At 40.1% G+C, this 22,716-nt stretch overlaps 1 protein-coding gene across 2 annotated transcripts in view; it reads left to right on the top strand.

Moving 5' to 3' along the window:
* Aff3 (AF4/FMR2 family member 3) overlaps nucleotides 1–22,716 on the top strand; it is a 459,969-nt gene that overhangs the window by 299,297 nt on the left and 137,956 nt on the right. For both annotated transcript variants that reach the window (XM_028775378.1, XM_028775377.1), the window contains 2 exons: nucleotides 4,682–4,718; nucleotides 15,255–15,306. In XM_028775378.1, coding sequence (XP_028631211.1) covers nucleotides 4,682–4,718; nucleotides 15,255–15,306 — 89 coding nt within the window. The remainder of the gene's footprint in view (nucleotides 1–4,681; nucleotides 4,719–15,254; nucleotides 15,307–22,716) is intronic.

The following is a 22,716-nucleotide window of genomic DNA, read 5'->3' as shown; positions in this document are numbered from 1 at the left end:
TAATATAGTCTTCCTTTTAAAATCTTGTACTTGAAAATTAAAAAAAAAAAGTCTCCTGAGAGTCAGGAAGATCTCAGAGAACAAGTCATCCTTGAATTACAGAAGCCAGTGAGACCTATATCGTGAGAGGGAAGTAGGTCAGAGCACGCTGACTGAGGCCTTGCACAGCCTCTTGGCATCATCTTCAGCCAGTTAGAATCACTTATGCACACCCTCCACCTTGTTTTCTGGACTCACTGGCATATCCTGAAGTAGCCTAATGGTTTAGAAGAGTGTGAAAATAGCAAAACTCAGCAAGTGCTGGTATCCCCAGGCATCTGCTAGTGGAAGATAATCACAAGCAGAGAGACACCCTTTGAGGTAGAAGCTACAACATGTTGGTATCTGGGTAGTTGGCATGGACACAAAAATGGAAGAACTTTGGCTTCTGGGCCCTTGGGAGAAAATGTTTATCTCCCTCTGCCGTGACCCACCCTGCCACTAGCTTCCTGAAGAAGAAGCAAACTGCACATTGTGGAGGCTTCTGGAATTGCACAACGAAACTGCACAGGGAAGGGCAGCAGGTCCTTTTTCAGGGTTAAGATGGCACCTTGTGTCTTAAAGAAGCTAATGCCTCTAAGAACATACTAATGACATGTGGGGCCAACTGTCATTAAGAATGGTGATAGGAGCCAGACAGATGACTCTAGGCGAAGGGGCTTGCCCTGCAAGCCTGGTGTCTTGAGTTTAAATCTCCAGAGCCCACATAAAAAGCCAGATCAGTATCAAGCATCTGAAACTCCACCATTCCTACAAGACAGGAAGAGGAGACAAGGCTAGTCAGCTGGAAGCTCTCGGGCCAGCTAGCCCCGCATATGCGGTGCAGACACCCAAGCAAGAGAAACCCTGCCTCAAATGAGGCTGAAGGTGAGAACAGACTCCCAGAAATTGTTATCTGACCTACACACACACTGGAAAAAAAATTAAAGAATAAGAAGATATCATTTCTGCCCAGAGAATGGCAGTCTGGGAACGTTGGAGTTTAATGAGTATGTTTTGAGCTAACATCTGGTGGTCTGTGCACCAGCCAGAAGACATCAGCACAGTAAGGAACAAAGTCTGAGTTCATCCCTGTCTTTCCTACAGAACGCTTCTGCAGTGTCTTATTATATTTTTTTACTAGCAATTATTTTAAGCATATTCTGCGTCTCTTCCTCTCCCCATGCAACATGAAATAATAAGTCATTACTCAGAGGGTTTTTCACCTAAAATTTCATCCTCTAGGATGTAGCAGTGAAGATTCAGGTCAACCGTGAGCTCACCCTCATTTTTTACTTAAGAAGGGTGGATGCCAGTAGTTATTATATGAGCTGTAGAATGTATCAGCAAACAGACATTTGATTCCCATTAGTGTGGACAGACAGTCAGGAAAGGCCTCACTGTTGTTCTTAGAAGAATGAGCTGAGTCCTGAAATCCATGCCAATTACCATCCTTGTCCCATTGATGGTGAGCTTCCCCTAGAGCTACAGCCTACACACAGCTGACTGTGAGTCCCCCAGCGTAGAGCCACAGCCTACACACAACACAGAGAAGCTAACCGAGGCTCAAAATGTTGTCTGCAAGTTAAAGCTAAAGCAAACTCGAGCCCGTGTATAGACTCTAAATTAATTGGAACAGTATACCAACCCATCTGGAGTCCTTAACTGTCTGTCCACAAATAAAGAATTTTTTTCATTTCAGAATCTATCCAAAGTAGGCCAAAGTCGTTTTGCAGATTAGGCTTCAGCCCACCACTTAAAGAGCAGTCTATTTCTTTCGTTTTCACACAACAGTTTTCCAAAATTTGAGTTTCAGAGTAAGAACTAAACGTGTTGCTCTTCTGCAGGTAAATAGCTCATGGTTACTAAGAAAGGTCCTTAGGTGCCTGGGCATGTCTCAGGCTACCCAGCTCCTACCCAACAGACTGGCTTATTCTACACCATTCCAGAGAAGTGTCTTTCTAAAATAGATATTATTACTTGGGTTTGAATATCACTGGTCCAATTAAATGACTCCCCCTTCTCTATAGCAACCGCATTCCTAGACCAAAATTTTGTAGAGACACATGAAGTGATGTAATAGTAGTCAATTCCATTTTGCTAGATTTTTATTCTACATATCAGAATTATATAGGAATTTTAGATCATATATACTGCTTTATGTTTTATTTACATAGTTGCCATCTCAGTTTACTCTTATATTTTATGTTAAGAAAAAAAAAGTTTTTCAAAGAAAAAAACCACAGTTCTCAAGACAGAAATATACATTTCCATTTTATTACAAATAAAATCTGATTCAATTTCTATTTACCTGAGTAAATCTAATATACAGAGTAACGCTGGATTTGTGCCCTTGCAGGTAAATGGTTATATATAATAATCTTTATGTCCATCACAGTGAGATGACCACTGTTGCTCAGTAGAGTGTGTCCAGTCAGGATGAGCCTGGCAGCCGCATCTGTAGATGTGGGGCATGTTCAGAAGTAAATGAGTTATGTTCAAAGACATTAATGCAATGTATTTGTGGCTAAATCTGAAAACAAAAATCATAAATTTCATATAGAAAACACAAGGTTGACCCTTCATAACCTTGGACTAGGTGGAAGACTCTAAGTTGCAATCCCCAAAGTATGAGCAACAAAAGGAAAATTAAATAAATGTAATAAAATGTAAGAGTTCTATGCATCAGAGAACATTATCAGTAATAAGAAAAAGACTAGAAAATGGAGATTTATTGGCAGACCATATACCTGAAATAGTTGGGGTATAGAACTAACTGTATGAGGAACCTTTCACCACAATAACAAAAAGGTGGGCAATTACATTAAAATGAATTACTCAAGTAGGTATTTCTTCAAGCCGTCTCCCATAGGCAAATGCAAATAAAAAGCACAAGGCGCTACCACTTGGCTCACACAAAGACAGCCTGTGTGGTGAATTGAATCAATTCAAATCAAGTCAAATTGATTCAAAATCAATTGAGAATAACAAGTGCTGGCGGGGAAATGCTCTGCTACAGGAAACAGTCTGAGTGCTTCTCAAAACCATAGTTAGGGAAGACCCCACGTTCTACCTCTGGGTATGTACAGAAGAGGATTTCAAGCAGGAGCTTTGTATGTTCCAGTAGATGCATGTCAATAGCAGTGTGGCTCACAAAATATATACACCTATTGGCAAGTGGATGCATGAAATACCTTTTTATATATCCTATAGTATTCATCCATAAAAATGAATGGAAGCGTGTTAAAATAACTTTATTCACCTGATGGGATTGCCATCTCCAGGGCTCACTGCCTCTGTGTGCTAACCTAGTCCGTGAAGATTCTGGCCTTTGTAAATCTTATCTAGGCCTAGAATGTTTTCAGCCTGTGAGACTTACTGCTGAGTGAGTTCACTCTTTCTTATTCTTTCTGATCTTTGGCTGGATGGTCAACTCAGCTATTCCTCAAACTCCTCTCTGATCTTACTGACTCAATCTGGCTTCTCTCTTGGCCTGACTGAATTGCTCTGCTTGGCCTCATTTGGCATTTTGACAATCTGTTCTAATCTTCTGGCTCCTTGTTCATTGCTCATTGCTGTCTTCCTGTGTCTAGCTTTGCTCTCTGCACCTTGTCTCTATAAGACTCTCCAGGCAAAACTGCCTTCTCTATCTCTGCCCTGCCCCTCCAGTAGCTTCCCTTTCCTCTCTCTTCTTGTGAAGAGTTGGGCATATTCCGTTCCGTCTATTCTTTCTCTGATACGTTACTTTGTCACTCTTAGACATCACTTTCAAACATGGCTGCTTCCTTCTACAAACTACCTTTGCATTCATTGTTTGGGATTTAAAATGTGTACTAAGGACATGTCTGTATTCCAGCCAGAGGGATTAAAGGTGTGTGCTAAGGTTGAGTCACACCACAACTAGAAACAGATTTTTCCAGTAAACAATACAATCTCAGAGTTCACAGTGTGAACAAATACCCTGTAACACTAGCACATACCTAGAATCCTAACACACAAAATTTTTAGTTAGGAGAATTGTGAGTTCTAGGCCGGAGTAGACTGTAGAGGGAGACCTTGCCAAAGAAAGAAGAGAAAAAAGGAGGATGGGGGTGGAAAAAGAGAAGGAAGAGATGGATGCTGTTTGAATACCAGGTCCAACAAAAAAGTACTTTCAATGTGGCATTCTAACTGAAGAAGGCACACTCAAAAGCTCACATATTGTGTGGCTCCATGTATATAAGATATGCAAAATAAAAAGGTCTGAGAACACAAATGGAAGTTAGTGGCTATTAGGGGCTTAAGGGACAGTGGAGAGGGTCTTAGGAGTAGCTACTTAAATAGAGGCTTTACATTTGCGTGATGGAAAGGTGTCTCACCTGGGTGGAGGTGGTGGTTGTATGACACCGTAACCGCACTCCAAGCTTTTTGTTTCTGAACGTTCGTTTTGTATTATGTGAATTATCACATCAATAAAACATATCAAAACTTCAATAATGAAAAACAACTCCAATTGTCAACTGTGTTCCCAGAATGTGGGTGAGCGCATTCATGCAAATGTTTCCCATGAGAGTAACTGGAGATCCACGTGGGGACTTGCCTCTGCATCATGAGTAATCAATCAGTAATAGATGTAGATTGTGTGTTCAGCTTTGGAACTCATTGATATTTCTTGTCTTTTCAGGACTCGCAACTTGTATCCTCTGGACACAGTAATCCAAGTAAGAATTTCTCTGCTCCTTTCTGATGTCTCTCTATCACTTTCTGAGTTGGGGGAGAGGAACATGAACAGTAGATTTCAGAGAAGCACCCAGGGTACAGACTGAATTGAGAAGGAGAGCAGACATTCCAGAGGCTCGGCCTAAACAGGCAATAAGATAGCTCTGAGTGTGGATGTTTCGAGAAGAGGTGGCCAAAAATATAGAATAGTGCATTTCAAAGAGATCCTAAAAGAAAGAATATCAAGCTCTGCTGGTCCTTAGTCTACACGAGAGAAACAAATCAAATGGCAAGTAACAAGATGTCTGAATTAGAAGAAAATGAATAGGCAAAGAAATCCAACCAGAAGGCTTCACAATAAATGACCTTAGACTCTATGAAGGAAGTACATGCTTGCTAAATATACTGTGCCTTCTTCCAGAAATAGGCAGACTAGACTGGACAGGAAGTAGTCTCCTTGTTGAACCAGTGGCTAATGAAGCACATTGAGCTCAGCCATCAAAGCCAGGATCACTCTATGAAAGAGAGTTTTAATTCTCTTCCTTGGCCTACAGATCGGTATTAATGTTGTCTGAGACATTAAAAATGCATAAGCTGCCCTGTTTGTGTCCTTAAAGCAAACTCATAAGGACTGACTGGGCTGTGTATGTTTCTTGAGCAGCCAGTGAGCTGTGAACAGCCTTTGCTACTTACAAAGTTCCGTAGGAAGATAAAAATCACTTGGAGCTTCTAAGTGTGTCTGTGAAACTGAGACTCATCCGCTGAACATCTGTGAGGCAGGAGAGCTTGAGAGAAAAGATGTCCATACATTGTACTGGGAAGCACCATAAAATTCATGCACAGGTAGAAAAAGGTCGCTTAGGGAAACATTGGCACCACGGCACATAATATCATATTCTACCCTCTGTAGGGCTTTCTGGGACACAGGCATCTGTGGGGACTAGTAAGGCTTCTCCTGTGACAAATTACTCAATGTTTAATAAGCTTCTGTTTTATAATATTAGGATGCTAAATATGCCACTGTATAGTCACATTTGAAAACACATGGTGTATGTCTGTGTTTTATAAGTTAAGAGCATGTCTGTTCAGATAGCAAATTGCTCTTAAGTACTTCCTCCCCTCCCCTTTGGAATCCTTATTCAATGATCATGATGCTATAGAAACTAAGTCAGCACCAGCCCTGAGTACAGGAAAGAATGATACCTTGTGAACAGAAAGATGGGCCCCTACTGACAAACAACCTGAGCAGCCAAATTATAACTCACACAGAAAAAGGATCAACAGAGAGGATATGCCAGAATAGGGAAAGAGCCCTTGGGAGCCCCTGGGTGGGCTGTAGGTCTCCATGGAAACACAACGGAACAGACGTGTTGGTTATGATGGACACCTGGACTATTCCACACGAGTCATCCTAAGGTTCCTATCTGAGCTAGTCACACATAAAACTTCCCATTTCATTTTCCTTTTGAAAAGCTCAGAAAACCCAAACCACAGCTTTAAAGATGAGCAGCTGGCTCGCTCTCCCAGAGATAAACAGAGTGGACTGTAAGATGATGCCAGATCCAAGAAGTGGGATTAATCTGGTGATGGGAAGGGGGCATCTTTTCTCCACAAGATGATTAACCAAAAATTCTGCACAACTAAAGTATCTCTACTTTTCTTAGGTAACAAAAAGGGGTACTGGGCTTGCCTGCAGGTCCCTCTTCTCTTGTGAAGTTCTAGGCAACTTGTACATCAGCCCTTCATTCCACACAAAGCACAGGTGTTCTAGAAAGCTCCATCAGTGTTCTGATGAAGAAATGGACACCTTCCTAGAGTTGATCACTCTCTTGCTCAAAACAGTGAACAGCAGTGAGTGCCACGAGGAGCCATGGCCTCGGAGATCTGTGTCATTCAAACCAAAAGAAATCAGAGGTGCAAGTGTAGCAGTCTGCAGGAAGACCTGTGAGCACCATGTCCATTGAAAAGAGCCAGCAGATTACTGTGAAAAACGGGTGGTTGCTGAATAAACAACCTTGAGAGTTAAAAATATAATCAGTAAAGCATTTGGGAACTGGTAAACCAATAAGAAGGGGTTGCAGCCCCAAATCTGGCATATACAATCAAATCCCTCATTGTTTTTCTGATGCACAAATGGGAAAAATCAAAGAAAGCTAAGAAAAACAAAACTTCAGAAATTCAACACCAAGGCCCAGTTGATAGGGAACACTGGAAAAAAGGTTGAAAAATACACCTCAAACTAAATAGCACCCCCCCCCCAAAAATAGCGATACACAATTTAAAAAACGCTTTATGTAAACAGGAAAAAAGAGACTGTACACAGATTGAGTAAAAACAGAATTCTGACATTAGAATTACAAAGGCTATAAGGTGAGCTAACTTACAGACATAGAAGAAAAGATGGAAGGTAGGGGAGAGAGCAAAAGAAGAAATGTTAAGAAACATTTCTACAAACAAAAAAATAGAAATGAAAATTTCCTTGGGCAGGTTTATATCAGACTGAAAATTGTTGAGAAAAAAATACTAATGAATCAGAACTCTTGGGACTGGAGAAATGGCTCAGTGGTTAAGAGCATTGGCTGCTCTTCCAGAGGTCCTGAGTTCAATTCCCAGCAACCGCATAGTGGCTCACAATTTTCTATAATGGGATCTTAGGCCCTCTTCTGTCATGTAGGCATATATGCAGATAGAGCTCTCATAAACATAAATAAATGAATCTTGAGAAAAGAGAAAAGTGAACATAAAAAATTATGAAGAATGCAACCTAGGAAAGCCAAAAGCAGACCATGGAAGTTAAGAAGCCCAGGGACAAAAATAAAAATAAAATAAAATAAAATAAAATTCCCAGGGACAAGGCAGGGAAGTTTACCACACACCTGACTGGAATTCACAAAATTGTGATGGATGGGTGAAAGCCATGGCAGCTGAGAACTATCCAGATGGAATGGTAACCCAAAGGTACATGAGGAGGTAAACGGAAAGAAGCCCAAATGTGCAGACATGGAGGAGGAAAAGGTTTAAGTACCCTTTAATAAATTTTGTTTATATGAAAGAAACACCCAAGGTGATCTCAAAAGTGCATCTGTGGAAGTCAGCAAACAGTAGATAGACAGCTACAGTTAGCTGAGGGAACTTACTATCAACTGAGAATCTAGGAGTGTATAGAGATGGCCTCACAGTTAAGGCTGGGTACCACACCTGCAGATACCAGAGGTCCTTTCCAGTTCACAGCCCATGGAATCCCAGACCCCGGACAATCAGCACCCTCCTGGCTCCCTTGTGTGGCTATTCACAAATATTTCAATTAAATATTTTATTTAAAAAACCTATGTAACTAAAGACAAAACTGGATGAAATTAGTGTTATCATAATATATGTTTATAATTGTCTAACTTTAGAAATTACATATTTTATATAAAAAAATTTTTATACACCTAGCCTGAGCAGTCCTACCTACAACTATTTATTTAAAAAATGGCTCAGTCATTTTTTTTTAAATAAAATCATTTTGCACATGGTAAAGCTCGTTGCGTTCTACCGAGAATTCCACCGAACACAGGAAGAAGTAGTTTTGAGCTAGCACCCACTTTTGGAGAGCCTCGGAGGAAGGACAGCTGTTCCCCACTTGCTAGGGCCAGCATAATTGTGGTATCGAAACTTTACAAGATCCGTACAAGAAAGAAAATTTATAAACCAATTTCTTAATGGTCCCAGGACACAAGCATCCTAAGACTGTGTTTGCTAATTAAATCTAGCAAAGTATAAGATACATTTCAAAGTGTAATAATTAAGAAGTCCTATTTGTCCTAGTAATTCAAAATCAGATTCTGTTCAAATATGAATGTAATTCACCGTAGTAATTATGAAAATATGTTTAATCTAAGACATTGAGAAAATACTTGATAAAATTCAGTATATGTAATTAAGGAGAAAAATGTCAATTAAGTTGGGAATGGAAGACCAACTCATTCCCAGAAACAGTTGCCCAAGGGTGAAAGGAAGAATCTTATCAGATTCTGTTCAAGTGCTTCTCTCACCCTCTAAAGCTTAAGCAACAGGGCCAGTTCAAATGGACCCAGCAGGATAGAATCCTTCATCACAGCTGTAAACTAAGAAAATGGAAAAGTGTTCATTAGGGTGGAAATCCCAGAACTTGTTTCCCCAGAGTGATGTGATCATCGATATATTGATAGAACACTGGAAACCCCCGCAGGTGAATTATTAGAATTAATGAGAAGTTTTAACAGACTCTTGAGAAATATACAAACGACCTAGCGTCAGGCACGGGCATTAGAAGGTACAGGTTAGCGTCTTTCACACATTGAACTGTAGATTCAGTACAATGCCAGTCAAAGTTCAAACTTCCATATATATGGAAGTTGGCAAGCTGGGCCTCAAATTTATACAATAGAGCAAAAGATGAGCGTGGTAAGTCTTTACATGAAGAACAAAGTTTGAACCTTGCCGTATCAGTATTGAAAACAAAGCCATGTAATGAAAGTAACAGGGGAAAGTAGGTGACAGACCAGGAGTCCCCGGAAACTGGAGTCCCACTAAAGCTAATACTGTGGGTCAGTGTGGAGAAGCAGGAGTCTACGGCCAAATACTTGGAATGAGAAGCAATGAAATTACCTCTGCACCATGTATAAAAATTACCTCAAGTATTTTTAAGAGGCTAGTAAAGCTATGTGCTTTTAGAAGGTAGTAATGAGGTTTCTTGTCTGTATCCTCAGTAAACATGAGAACGTCAAAGGAAACTATTGACTGAGATCATATTTTTTGAAAGTTAAAAACATAATTCAGTCAAATATACCAGGACGGAAGTAAAAGGCTTACACCAGGATGTTTTATCTTATTATTTTAGGCTTATAGTGGTGTTTAAAAATTCACCGTTTGTATTGGGACAATGAATCACTGCGCTGAATACAAACTGAACGTTAGGGAATGACACAGAGGAGTCTGCTAACAGTTTGCATCCCATTAGTTCTCAGAGACGTGCAGGCATTGCAGTGCGATCTCGTTCCACATTTTCGTATTTTGAAGGACTGTACATTTGGATTTACCAGTCCAGGATAAGAAAGCCCTCTCGCCAAAGCTCCTAATGTTCCCAGAACAGTGTCCAAAGTGTTTGCCAACGTATCATTCACAAAGATAAAGTTTAAATGCCCAAAACAAGCAGTCTAGTCAGGAGCTCACGGTATATCTCTGTAGCGGGATGCTGCCAGCACAGAGGCTATGCACATCCTGGTGGCTGAGTGTGAAAAGCCTGCTCTTGCGTGTCAGCAGCAGGTCTCGGGAGACCATATTGCAGTAAAGTTCTAGTCATATAAACTGAGAAACAGCAGTGACTAAGAAATGTGTACCTGGTGGTACATCTATCCAGAAAGGAAAGGAAAGGTTGAACTGGAATCCTCTTTCTAGCTACCTGGCAGAAGGGCAGGAAAGAGGATGGAACCCACTGGAGGGTCTCAAGATGTGCTAGACAATTTGTTACTGTTTGTTTCCTGCCTAGAAAGCTTTTCCATAGCTCATTTCAATTTTTAAAAGCTTTTTTCTGTACACAAGTCATTTACATATATATTTTATATACATTAAATGCACATACTGTTTAGCAGTCTTTTAGGAAGATTGGCTTGGCATTTACTTGAGAAGAACTGACCGATGGAACAGTGAAATGTAAGAGTGACAAGCATTTGGCATAAATGTGCAAGCGTTGGCCTCCTTCTTCATGAGTCAGTCCCCACTGCCCTGTTCGTTATTATCCAATACTCATATTAGTCTCTAAGTGTTCATGATTGATTTGTAATTTCTCTCATTGATCTATAAGTAAATCCAATCATAATTCCTTAATTCATATTGACAATGGTGGCTCATTGATGATTATGATTGAACAGAGTATGACTATTTTAAATTTTGACAGTGTAAAAGGAAAGATCTAGCTGCTTGGAGTTGAGAAAGAAGGGGGGGGAGAATGGAGCTGTGAGTGAGCCTCCTCAGTGTACACTGCATAAAGACAAGCTGAAGGGGCTGTGGAGATGCCTCAGCCATTAAGAGCACTTGCTTGGTTCCCAGCACCCATCTGGCAGCTAACAACTGTCAACTTCCAAGAGAGCTGGTGCACTTTTCTCTAGAGCCACCTCACTCCTGTGATGCACAGATGTGCAAGCAGGCAAAACATCCACACACATTAAGTGAAGATACAGAATTATTCTTCAAAGAAGCTGATTAGTTAAGAAATAGAAGATTATGCTCTGTCTTCTCTTCAGAGCATATATATCTTTGACTTCATTTCTAATGTGAGAAATTAAAGATTAAATATACTTACAGTCATAAATATGTACAAGAAATGCTAAAAGTAAAAACTGAATTAGTGAAAATTATGGAGAGAGAGTTTATTACATTAACGAGAGTAGATGGTATCTAATGTAGACACATTGTTTATAGTAGTAACCGCAGGGTAACAATTGAAAACAGAAGCGGGTGCAGTTACTGCTTTTTGCTTGAGTCCACTTTGGCCATGCACATGAACTACCTGTGAAACAATTGTGAAAAAACCCACAGGACAGCTGAGTTTTCTTCTGAGAGAAATCTCAGCATACTCCATGTCCATGGGCTAGGAGGAGACCTTTTCTAGTATTTTACTAATTTCAATAACGTTTCAGTTAAAAATTCAAAACCAAGTCTCACTAGACCCTGCTCACCCACCGGTGTTTACTTTATATTATGCTTTTTCATTATTTTTAAACTTTTTGTACAGCGTGTTTTGAGCATTTTCATCCTCTCCCACCCCCCAGTCCTCTCAGATCTCCCCTTCCTCCCTCTCCACCCAACTTCATGTTCAAAATAAAAATACAAGACATCAAACCAGAACAACAACAACAGGACACAGAAAGCCATGGACGCCACAGGTCGATTTGCTTCCCTTTCCAAACTCTTCTTTTTCAGGAAGACAGTTCCCATGGCAGCCAGCAGGGCACTTAATGTCTTTAAAGGAATGGGAATCAGTTATCTTTTTTATCTTTACCTCCACCAGGCAGAATACCGGGCACATAGGAGCCTTCAGGACATGTAATCACCTATAAAGGAAGCTTTATATGTTTTAAATGACCTGCCTGGTGATCGATCTGTTTCACACCTCAAACTCTATCCATCTCCATAGTGACTGTACCTTAAAAGCTCTAAGCTGCGCTTGGCCCAAGGGTCTTCTACTTCCATGATAGTGACTGCATAAGGAGACACATGTGACACTGAAAACATGTGTATCATACACACACACATATATGGTGGATGAGTGGATCAGTGGATAGATGGAGAAGGAAGGAAGAAAAGTAGAAAGGACAGAAAAATGATAGATGATAATCTATAGATAATAGATTAACTATAGATAATAGACAGACATAGATATTACCTATAGATATAAGTAATCTATAGATAATAGATTATCTATAAATAATAGATTGTAGGTAATAGATACATAGAGATTATAGATATAATCTATAAATAATAGATTATCTATAGATAATAGGTAAGTAGGTAAGTAGATAGATACTACCTGTAGTATCATTGATAGATGATAGATAGATAGATAGATAGATAGATAGATAGATAGATGACTAAGTGAATAAAAGTGCTTCTTACCAAGCCTGGTGACCTGTACTCAATGCCTGAGATCTATGATAGACCCCAGATAATAGGAGAGAACCAACTCCAGAGATTGTCCTCAGACATACCTGCTACAGTGTGCATGCCTCATCCTCCTGGCACATGTGCACACACACATAGATGGATAGATAGATAGATAGATAGATAGATAGATAGATAGATAAGGTAGATAGATAGATAGATAGATAGATAGATAGATAGATAGATAGATAAGGTAGATAGATAGATAGATAAGGTAGATAGATAGATAGATAGATAGATAGATAGATAGATAGATAGATAGATAGATAAGGTAGATGATAGATGTAAACTGTAAAGATTAATATCTTTATATACATTTGCATATATCCCATGCATTTTCACAGATATCCATCTGATACTTTCTGTATTTCCTTTCCCCATTTCCTATCTGGAATTCTGTTTCCATATGCAAAATGACCACCCTGTACCTCTTCTGCTTTACTTTTTAATGAGCAATGCAGATCCCCCTCCCACCCCAAAAGAGAGCGCTGACATCCAAGAGCTAATGTAAGGTGACTCCCAGGAGTCCTCTCTGTGGGGCACAAGCAGCCACTGCAAACTCTTGGTCCTGAGGCTTTCTGATTGCCCTTTGTCACTTTCCCTGGAGGCCTGGTGAAGCGGTGACGATTCTCAGTAGCTCGTGCCCTGAACATTTCAAATTGACTATAGAAATTGCATCACCTAAATTTTCAAAGATGTTGAGGATTTAATTTGCTTGAGGGATTTTTTTTCCTGAAAGACAAGAAAAAAGAAAAGAAACTGCAAAACCTGTCTCAATCAGGGCCTTGCTTCTCCCCAGAAAGTTCCAGTCCCTTTGGCACCGAGTTTGCCTAGAGCACCCACTATCAGACTTCTCCTGTGCGTGTCCCATTTGGCCCTATGTTATCCCTCCTATCCGTCCAACCTCTTCTGTTTGCCCTGTTGCCACAACATAAATGCTGCTAAGAGCAGAGATAATGAGCTGTGGCATTGTGCCCATGCTGAAGCCAGCCCACAGCACCTCCAGCCCCTGGACCCCATGTGCAATCCAACCTGGCTCCTCTCAGCCTGGCTCCTGGGCAGGATTATTGGTCAAGGTAAACCATTCATGGAGACACCCAAATGAGGACTTCCTTTATCTTACAATGATTCCTTGTTTTCTGACAGGAACTGTTGGAAATGTTTACTGTCTAATGGTGCTGAGCCTGTCTGATATCCTCTATTGTAATGGTGCCTTAGTGTAACTGTTGACAGCTATTCAAAAAAAAGTAGCCCATTTCTCCAAACTTGGGGGGAGGGAGGCGAGTCAATGTATACCAGAATTAACCCTTTATTTAATTTTGTCTTGTATAACACTGGTGCTATGATTGTATTTGGGAATTGTGGCAGGAATAGTACTTGTCCTGGAAATGATTCTGGAAAGGGCTAAATTAGGTTGTTTTCCAGCATGCAGGCCCCTTGACCAGACCTCACATGTCTCCTAAATGAACATACCACAGAAGAGCCAATTTAATGTAAAACTCAGGGGGTGGAGGGTTAGAGCAAGCCATACTCTGTCGTGTTTGCTTTTATGTGAACATGTTTCACTTGGGTCAGGCACCAACTAGTCGGGTTGGTATTGACATAGGTGTTATGGCTTTTTTCCCCCTCTCCTTAAATAATGGGATTTGGACAGAGTAGTTGCCTCTCCTGAGTATTCTGGCACAACACACACACCACAGTTAAATTTGAGCTATGTATATATAACTGTCTTTCCTTCCTCAAAATTGTTTAATCTCCTGAAAGAAAATACATAGTAGGCTTCTGGGCTCAGTTTGGACAGATTCTTCTGGATAAGTTCATTATATATTCCAGAAGGTCATTCCCAAAGAGATAAGAGCACAAGCCAGTGCTGAAAGAGGACAAGCAGTATTTCCTATCCCTGTCCAGTGTTTGGGTAGAAGGGGCTAAACAGAAGGAAAGGATGCTGGGAGATGTCAGGCCTGCCATGAATGCAAAGAAGGTTAGCTGATGCCACTGGCTTATCTCCTGCACCTCAACCCTTCCTGTTGGGTTTGTTTGACAATTGGCACTGTAGAGCCCACTGTGGTAACACATAGCATGAGCAATCCTTTCCTTCCATTGCCAGAAAACCAGAGAAGCTCCTTACAAAATGAGGGTGCACATTTCAAACCACCAGTTGGTCCAGGATTAAGTATTACCTTATGCCTGTTGTGAAAAGAATCTGGATGGCTTCCAAACTCCTAAAACTAAATCTCCCATAGCTGCGTAGCGTAGAAATATACTTTCACTTGCCTCTCCGATGGTCAGAAGGGATTTCTGGTTTATATCATTATTCTGCTTTTATTGGGAGCCCCAAAATCTGCTGCCAGAGTTGTTCAGGGGGGTAAAATTCTTGAACATCTCATGCCGATGGCTTCAGGGTTTTGTGAAATTCTCTCCAAGTTCTAATTCAGCCTGACCCCATTTGGCTCGAGTTAGCAGAAGGGATCAAAGTTCAGAGTGCCTTGGATGTCCAGCGCTAATGAGTTTATTTCCTTCAACTTTCTGTAAAACGTAGTGGAGGGAAACTGATTCCATCTGTAAGATATTCATCTTCTGGCAAGGTCTGCACTCCATGTCTCTGCTTGTTTGCAAATAGCTCCTTGGTACCTACTCAGGGACCCGTGCCTGGGCAATTGTATTGCCAAATCGAAATCATTTTTTTTTTCACATTCAGTTCTCCAACAATAAAAGATGTTTTAAAAGCCTCCTGCTGCACACTCTGAAAGCTTGTTAATAGGAACATAGAAGTATGTTTAATCTTACATCTTAAAGACTGTGAGACTGATGTTGGTGTTTTTGTTTTTTTTTTTCTTCTCCACTTCCTTTTTAAGAGAAAGCTGATGCGGAGCCCGAGAGTCCAGACAATGGTACATCGAACACTTCGTAAGTGTCTTTCGAGTTTCTCTCTGAGATGACTATTCTTTAATATGCCTTATAAAATGAAACAGTGCAAGTATCTTGTAATCGTGGTAATCGTAGTGGGAAGGAGGCCCACAGTTCTCTTTCTCATGATAATGTCTTTTTAAATGCTTTCAGTACAGACACATTTTCAGGTTTTTCCTGCTTTAGCATAGAAAACAGATCTGGCAAATGCAAATGTTCTTCTTTATAAAGTAGAAATCTAATTAGACTAGAGAGTGCATACTGGGGAGGATGGAGATAAACCCTTTAAAATTTGGCTGGAGACTTTTAACACTGACATAAGATTTGCAGAACCTTGCACATGTGCTGGGGGACATTCTGTCCCGCATGCCACATACCCAAGTCACTTAAAAAGCCTGCCTGCCGTCTGCAGCCCCACCTCCAAAATATGTGACAAACCCAGCCATAAATACCACTGAGATCTCAAGAGCCCATTGATGTTTTTAAGTAAAGCACTTTTTAAAGATGAGAAAGACACTTAGAAGGTACCTGTTCCTCGTTCTTATGTTATCATCTTTTCCTCCCTTAGACTTGAAAAAATATAAGTATGTTTTTAATGGTAATATGACATCTAATTCAGGTGCCAGAGCTACAGCTCAGTCGGTTAAACGCTTGCTGGGGCATGTAGTACACACTTATAATCCCAGCACTGGACAGACAGTATTAGGCAGATCCATGGGGCTCAGCAGCCAGCCAGTCTTGCCTACATGGTGAACTCCAGGCCACTGAGTCCATGTCGAGTGTCAAACAATCATGCTACTAATTATTATTATTATCATTTTTATCTCATAAACAAATACTCAATACCACCATAGGACAAACTACCATATGACTGTTTAATCAGGATCCATCCCAGGCTTCTGCTTTCAAATGTTTATTTGGGTTACTTTGGGGGAATGAAGCATGTATTATTATTGAAATGACTTTGTTATTGTATCTGTTTCTGGATCACTGTTCTCACTGTTACCTGAAGTGCTCTTTATTAGCGGCCATAGTCTACAGTGTAGTATCGTGTTCTTATTTTGTCCAAGATCTCTTTCTCTAGAATGGCTCTGCATTACACAAAGTGGTTGCATGTTTGGTAATAGTCATCTCTATAGGTTGTGTCTCTCAGGGTCTTACCCTTTAATGTTCTGATGGCTTTCGTCATTGTGTCATCTCAGAAATAGTAAACATGACAGTCCTAAATGATTAAAATGTTGCTAATTTTAAATTGTGCTTTAGAATATAATGGGGAAAGAGTTTTAATGCCATCTGGAGGCATTCTAAAGAACTGGAAAGGGTAAAGTCACTGAAGGAGTTAGTCATCTTGCATACCATTTGGACGAGATAAAAATGTATACAGCTAGAGGGTAAGCTGTTGGTAAGTGAGTTGGGTTTCATTCGGTATTTGATCAGAGGATTGATTATTATGAAAGCAGCAGTCTTTGAAATGCCTAACAAATTTTCATCTGTCTTGTTTCACAGACAGATGAAAAGAGCATCGGAAATATGTTAGGAAACCGTCAGCATGTTGTACTTAACTTTACATATTTTAAAGTCTCACTCACCAGACACCAATTTGACTCATGCAATTTGACGCACTGCTAATGATCCCCTCTTCCTTCCGTTATATTTCTATCCACTCCCTGAAATGTTACTTTCTGCCCACCCCCCGCCGTGCCTTATTTCTTCTAATGTATAAAAATTAAGTATGCAAGGCATTAAGCCCTCTGGTGATATCAAATCCTCGGTACACCCCTCCGTCTTCCTCTGTCGACTACATCATGGTTGCCACTCAAATCACAGCAAACAGAGAGCTGGGTTTACAAGGCCCTCTTAAAAGTGGGCCAATGTGGGCTTGGAGTCTCTTGGAACCCTTCCCTGACCTTCTGTTACACTCAGACAAGACGAACACTGTGATGGACAGTGTAAGACTCTGATGCCTTAGACATGAGTAGTGTAGACATTCTCATGTGTGATATCATATACACATACATGTGTAGGTGTATATAGTGTGATGGACAGGTTAAGACTCTGATGCCTTAGACATGGGTAGTGTAGACATTCTCGTGCATGATAGTATATAGACCTACCCATGTATATGTATATACTATACTTACATACACAAGCACACACACACACACAACACACACAAATATACACATATACCCCTCATTTGAGTTTTACTGTAATAGGTATAGCAGGGACACTCTGCCCACATTACACATTACATATGAGAGATCTGAGGATCAGAAAGGTTGTCCAATTAAGGGTTAAATTAGAGCATAAATATCCCCACCTACCATACTTAGAAATGTACAATCTTGAGACAAAGTCAAGCCATGATTTGGAAGGAAATTTTTAAAAGGTGAAACAACTTTTCATTGGAGAGGTATACCCGTTATGGGCTACTGTTGCAAAATATCACAGACTAGATGGCATAACCCAATACAGAAATGTATTTCTCACAGTTTTGGAGACCACTGGTCCCAAACGAAAGGGTTGGAGAGGTCAGTTCCCTCTGACAGTTGTAAGGGACGGTTCCCTGGGTTCCTAATTCCTGACTCACATCAGCACATGGTTGTCTTCTCTGTGTGCCTCCACAGAGTGTCCTTCTTATGTACACCTTTCTCTCGGTCTCTTTCTGTAAGGACACCAGCCATGTTGATTAAGGCCCAACTCATTAACTTTAACCCCGATGGCTTCGTTTGAACATGATTGCTTCTATAAGGATTCAATCTCAAAACGAGGTCACATTCTGAGATATTAGTTCTGGTCTGAAAAGAAAATGTCCCCCTCAAGTTCTGGTTGTGAACACTTGGTTACCTCCAGCTGACACTATCGGGAAAGATTTGGAGACATTAGCTCTGGGACTTGGCAGCTCACATGAAGGGAATCGTTGAGAATCTCTTGGTGTTGGTCCCTTCTGTCCCTTTCTCTCCTTCCCGTCCACTGTGAGGTGAGAACCATCTCTTCATTTGTCTCCGCTGTCCTGATACACTGCCAAAGCTCATGGGGTCAAACTGTGGGCTGGACCCTCTGAATTGTGCACCAGAATGAATAGTTCCCTCCTTTAAATTGTGTCTTTGAGCTGCTTTGTCACAGATCCCTAAAAAATAACCAGCGCAGTACTATAGTTGGAAGGTCATCATGTGGCTTTGTGGGAGAGAGGACATTTCAGTCCCCTGTAGCCCTTCAGTGACAGTGACAGTCAGACTTGGAAAGGAGATGCTCAGGAATCAGACTTTAATAGAGACGGGATGTAGAGCTGTCAGAGGTGGGGCAAAGGGAGAGAGCTTGAAAAAGACAAATGGAAAGTTAGGAGTTCCATGGGGCTGAGCAGACATCAACTGTGGCCAAGGCATGATGGGACATACCTGCAAAGCCAGCCATGCTCTACAGGCTGCGCTCCAGAAGAGCTGAAAGTCACAGATACACAACAAATCTGTCTCCATAAACAAAGAGCATTGGAAGTCAAAGCACACTTTCTAAGGAAGCGCCTTCCCTCCTCCTCTTAGTTATGCTGAGCTAGCTGTAAGCGTAGTGCATAATAGGACAAAGGGATGGGGAAAATACCTGAGATTTCCTTCAGGATTAATGAGCCAAGGATTCAAGATGAAAGGAACCATTTAATATTTAGGCACAAACAAAACCTTAAAGACCCGCCAAAGGGTTTCAGTTACATCAACGATGGAAAAGCTCATGTTAGACGGATCCCACTCCAGTATGAGCAAGACTGGAGTCTAACAATTTAAAGCCAAGTATAGAAAGTTTAATCCTGGAAGGAAGCAAAGTAGATTGAGTGAGCCCTTGTATGGCCCCTTCCCTTCCATCCACACGGAGCAGCCAGAACTCAGGGAAGAAAACCACGTCAGAGGATAAAGTCTGCAGTTGTGAAAGTGTATTAGGGGCAGACATTTCATAAAAGAAAAAGCCATAAGAAAGAGACCCTACCCCCACCCCAATCCTGTATTTAAATCCCCACAGGTGCTTTAATGGCTCCTAATTTGCATAGGTAGTGAGGAGATGCCAGTGTGCACAGCTCCTGCCTGGAGTTGGGAATTCAAATCTCACCCAAAATAGAGGTGTTGAGTAAAACTTCAATTTTCCTAAGTCCAGAAGGATCAAGCTTTGAAAGTAAAGTCACCCTTGAGGCAAGAGTGGTAAACTTGAGGCAAGTTTAGTGGTAAAAAGCACATACTGCTCTTGGAGAAGACCTGGGTTTGCTTCCCAGCACTCAGGTCAGGCACCTCACAACCTGTATGTGCTGGCTTGTACTATGATAATTTGACACGAGCTAGAGTTACTGGAGAGGCAGGAACCTCAACTGAGTCTATAAAATAAATATCCATAGTGTGTGCCCAGGGATATTACTAGAAGCTGTGCTGAACAGTTTCACTAGCCAAAAAGTAACTACAGAAATTTAAAAACTAGATTAACAGAAAGGGTGACAGAGCAGAAGGAGCAGAAACGAAAGACAGGAGACACCAATAGGGAGCCAGTAAATGTGACTCCAGCTGCAGTGACCAATAGGGAGCCAGTAAATATGACTCCAGCTGCAGTGACCAATAGGGAGCCAGTAAATGTGACTCCAGCTGCAGTGACCAATAGGGAGCCAGTAAATGTGACTCCAGCTGCAGTGACCAATAGGGAGCCAGTAAATGTGAATCCAGCTGCAGTGACTATATTAAATGTAAATACATTAAAACCTCCACTTTACAGGGAAAATAACATGCTGGCTATAAAGACTGCTTCTGTCTTTATATAGTATTGTCTATATATTGTCCACACTTCAAGTATAAGTATACAAGTAAACTGAAGCCTCGAGATAAATAAGAACTACTGATATAGCAAATGCAAGAAAACTAGAGAAAACATCTTAATACTGCTGCCAAATAGTCTCTAAGACAAAGGACACGCTCATTATGAGGCACTGAAAAAAGGACATTTTCTAGTGATAATGAAGAAGGCATGATATTCATAAATATGTATTACTGCAGACTCAAAAGTCATGACAAAAACTGACTAGACTAGCACTGAAGGGAGATTTTTTTAACACATCCTTCTATAGTAATTGGTAGAAAAATAAGTAAACTTTTAGAGTTTGTGGCATATATGTACCTTAGCAGCCACTCTGCCTTAAAGTATGCATACTATGCATCACCAAGAAGTGCAAATGCAGACTTTCCGAAGGCAGAAGGACAGCAGTCAAGGCTGGTTGGATTGAGAGCAATGGAAATGAAATACCAAACACCATAGCTCACGCTCCATGATCACACAAAGTAATTGTATTGTCAATCAGCAGTGATAAAATATCATTTAACTCTCAATATCGGGAAGTTAAATAACATTTCTAAATAAGCTTTGCGTTAAGGAGCACTTCACAAGTGAAGTTAGAACGTAATTATGCCTGAGCAGGAAGGAAAGGAGCGGTGGGTGAAAATAGCTGACACTCATTAAAGGAGTGAGGAGAACGGGAATTTATAGTTTTACTTTCTTACGTGGGGAAAGACCAAGGTTGACACCAGTGGCTTGTTTCTATGTCAAGGCGTTAGAAAAACAGGGATGACTAAGAACACATACTGCTCTTACAGAGCATGTAGTTTCAGTTCCTAGCACCCACATCAAGGCGGTTCAAAACCACCTGTAACTCAAACTCCAGGTGAAATCCAACACCTCCAGCCACTGTGTGCACCAGTATTCATGTACATGTACCACTTATATACAAAGACATGTATATAAAAATAAGTTGTTTTCTTAAATGATGATAGAAGCAATAATGAAATATATTCATTATCTTATATGTTAACCAAAAAGTGATGAAATTTTGAAAAAGAAGCTAAGCCTAAAATAAATAGTAAAACATATATAATAAAAATAATAGATATCATCAAACAGTAAAGATAATTAATAAAGTGTTTTTTTTTAATGACTAGCAAGATCAACGAATTGGCAAAATTGATCTAGCAAATGAAGAGAAAACAGAAATTGCCAACGTAATCCAGGAGAGAAGACAGCTTCTCACATTTCCTATGAATCTTTAATTAGCAGTAAATAAATATTTACTGTGAGCCACTCCTTGGGAATTAATTTGACAATTTAGATCAGATGCTTTTCTTGAAAAGGAAATGGAATTATTGTAATTGTCTCAAAAATCTGAATGCTGTGTTGGTATTGTTAAATAGTTAAATTCACAATCAAATCTTTCATAAATGGAAAGTACTCCCAGAGTCAGGTAGTTTTACTACTAATTGTCATATTTCTAAATAAAAAATGTTTACCAGCAGTGAAACACTATCAATGAAGTATTAGCATCCCACAGATTCAGGAAATAAAAGAGAAAGTTAAATTCAATTCATTTTTTAAGACCAGTGTAAGCCTGACACCAGAACCAGATGTAGACCTTATAAAGAAAACTATAATCCAGTATGCCTTATAAAACATTTTGCAAAATATTTAAGGTATTAACATACCCAATCGAGTGTTTATTAAAATAATATAATGTACTATGACTTGGTAAGATTTACTACAAAAGTATATGTTTGGTTTAACATTAAAAATGAACTAACATCCTGGGCAGGGGTGGCACACACCCTTAATCCCAGTGCTCAGGAAGCAGAGGCAGATAGGCAGATCTCTGAATTTGTCACTCTTATCTACAGAGTGAATTCTAGGGCAGCCAGAGCTACACAAAGAAACCCTGTCTTGAAAAATGAATATAATACATATACACATATGTGTATGTTAATATATTGTTTATATATGTATGTTAGTATATTGTTTCATATATATGTTAGTATATTGATAAATGAACAAAAAAAAGCCAATCTAACTGGGTACAGCAAAAGTACATGACAAAAATGTTAACACCCATAAGTGATTTTTCTTAATGAGCTAAATAGGACCATTGGGAAACCTTTAATCTGATGATGGGAATGAATATATATATATATATATATATATATATATATATATATATATATATATATAAATTAAGACCTGCTTCTAGTAGCACATTTAAAAGTAGTGGTCCAGATGTTTCCCTCCTAAAATCAGCAATATAGTCTGTGGTTGTTACACCTGTCCAGCATTCTCCTGGAGAGCCTAGTCGGTCCTATAGGACAAGAAAAGGAAATAACACACATAAATATTAAGGAGAAAGTAACCCAAAAGCAGAGAACCTAGATAGATAGCCATAAGAGCCTTGGTGAAGAACAAGAGCATCCGTGTATAAATACTCCATTTCAAAACTTAATCATGGAAGTAACAAGACCATGTAACACTGACTTAAAGTAACAAGACAGTGTAGCACTGACTTAAAGTCACAAGACAGAGTAGGACTGACTTAAAGTAACAAGACCATGTAACACTGACTTAAAGTCACAAGAC

The sequence above is a fragment of the Grammomys surdaster genome, unplaced genomic scaffold (assembly GCF_004785775.1).
Source record: "Grammomys surdaster isolate TR1022 unplaced genomic scaffold, NIH_TR_1.0 255, whole genome shotgun sequence".
Classification (NCBI taxonomy): Eukaryota; Metazoa; Chordata; class Mammalia; order Rodentia; family Muridae; genus Grammomys; species Grammomys surdaster.
The sequence above is the reverse complement of the archived record's forward strand: the minus strand, read 5'-3'. Positions and strand labels throughout refer to the sequence as shown.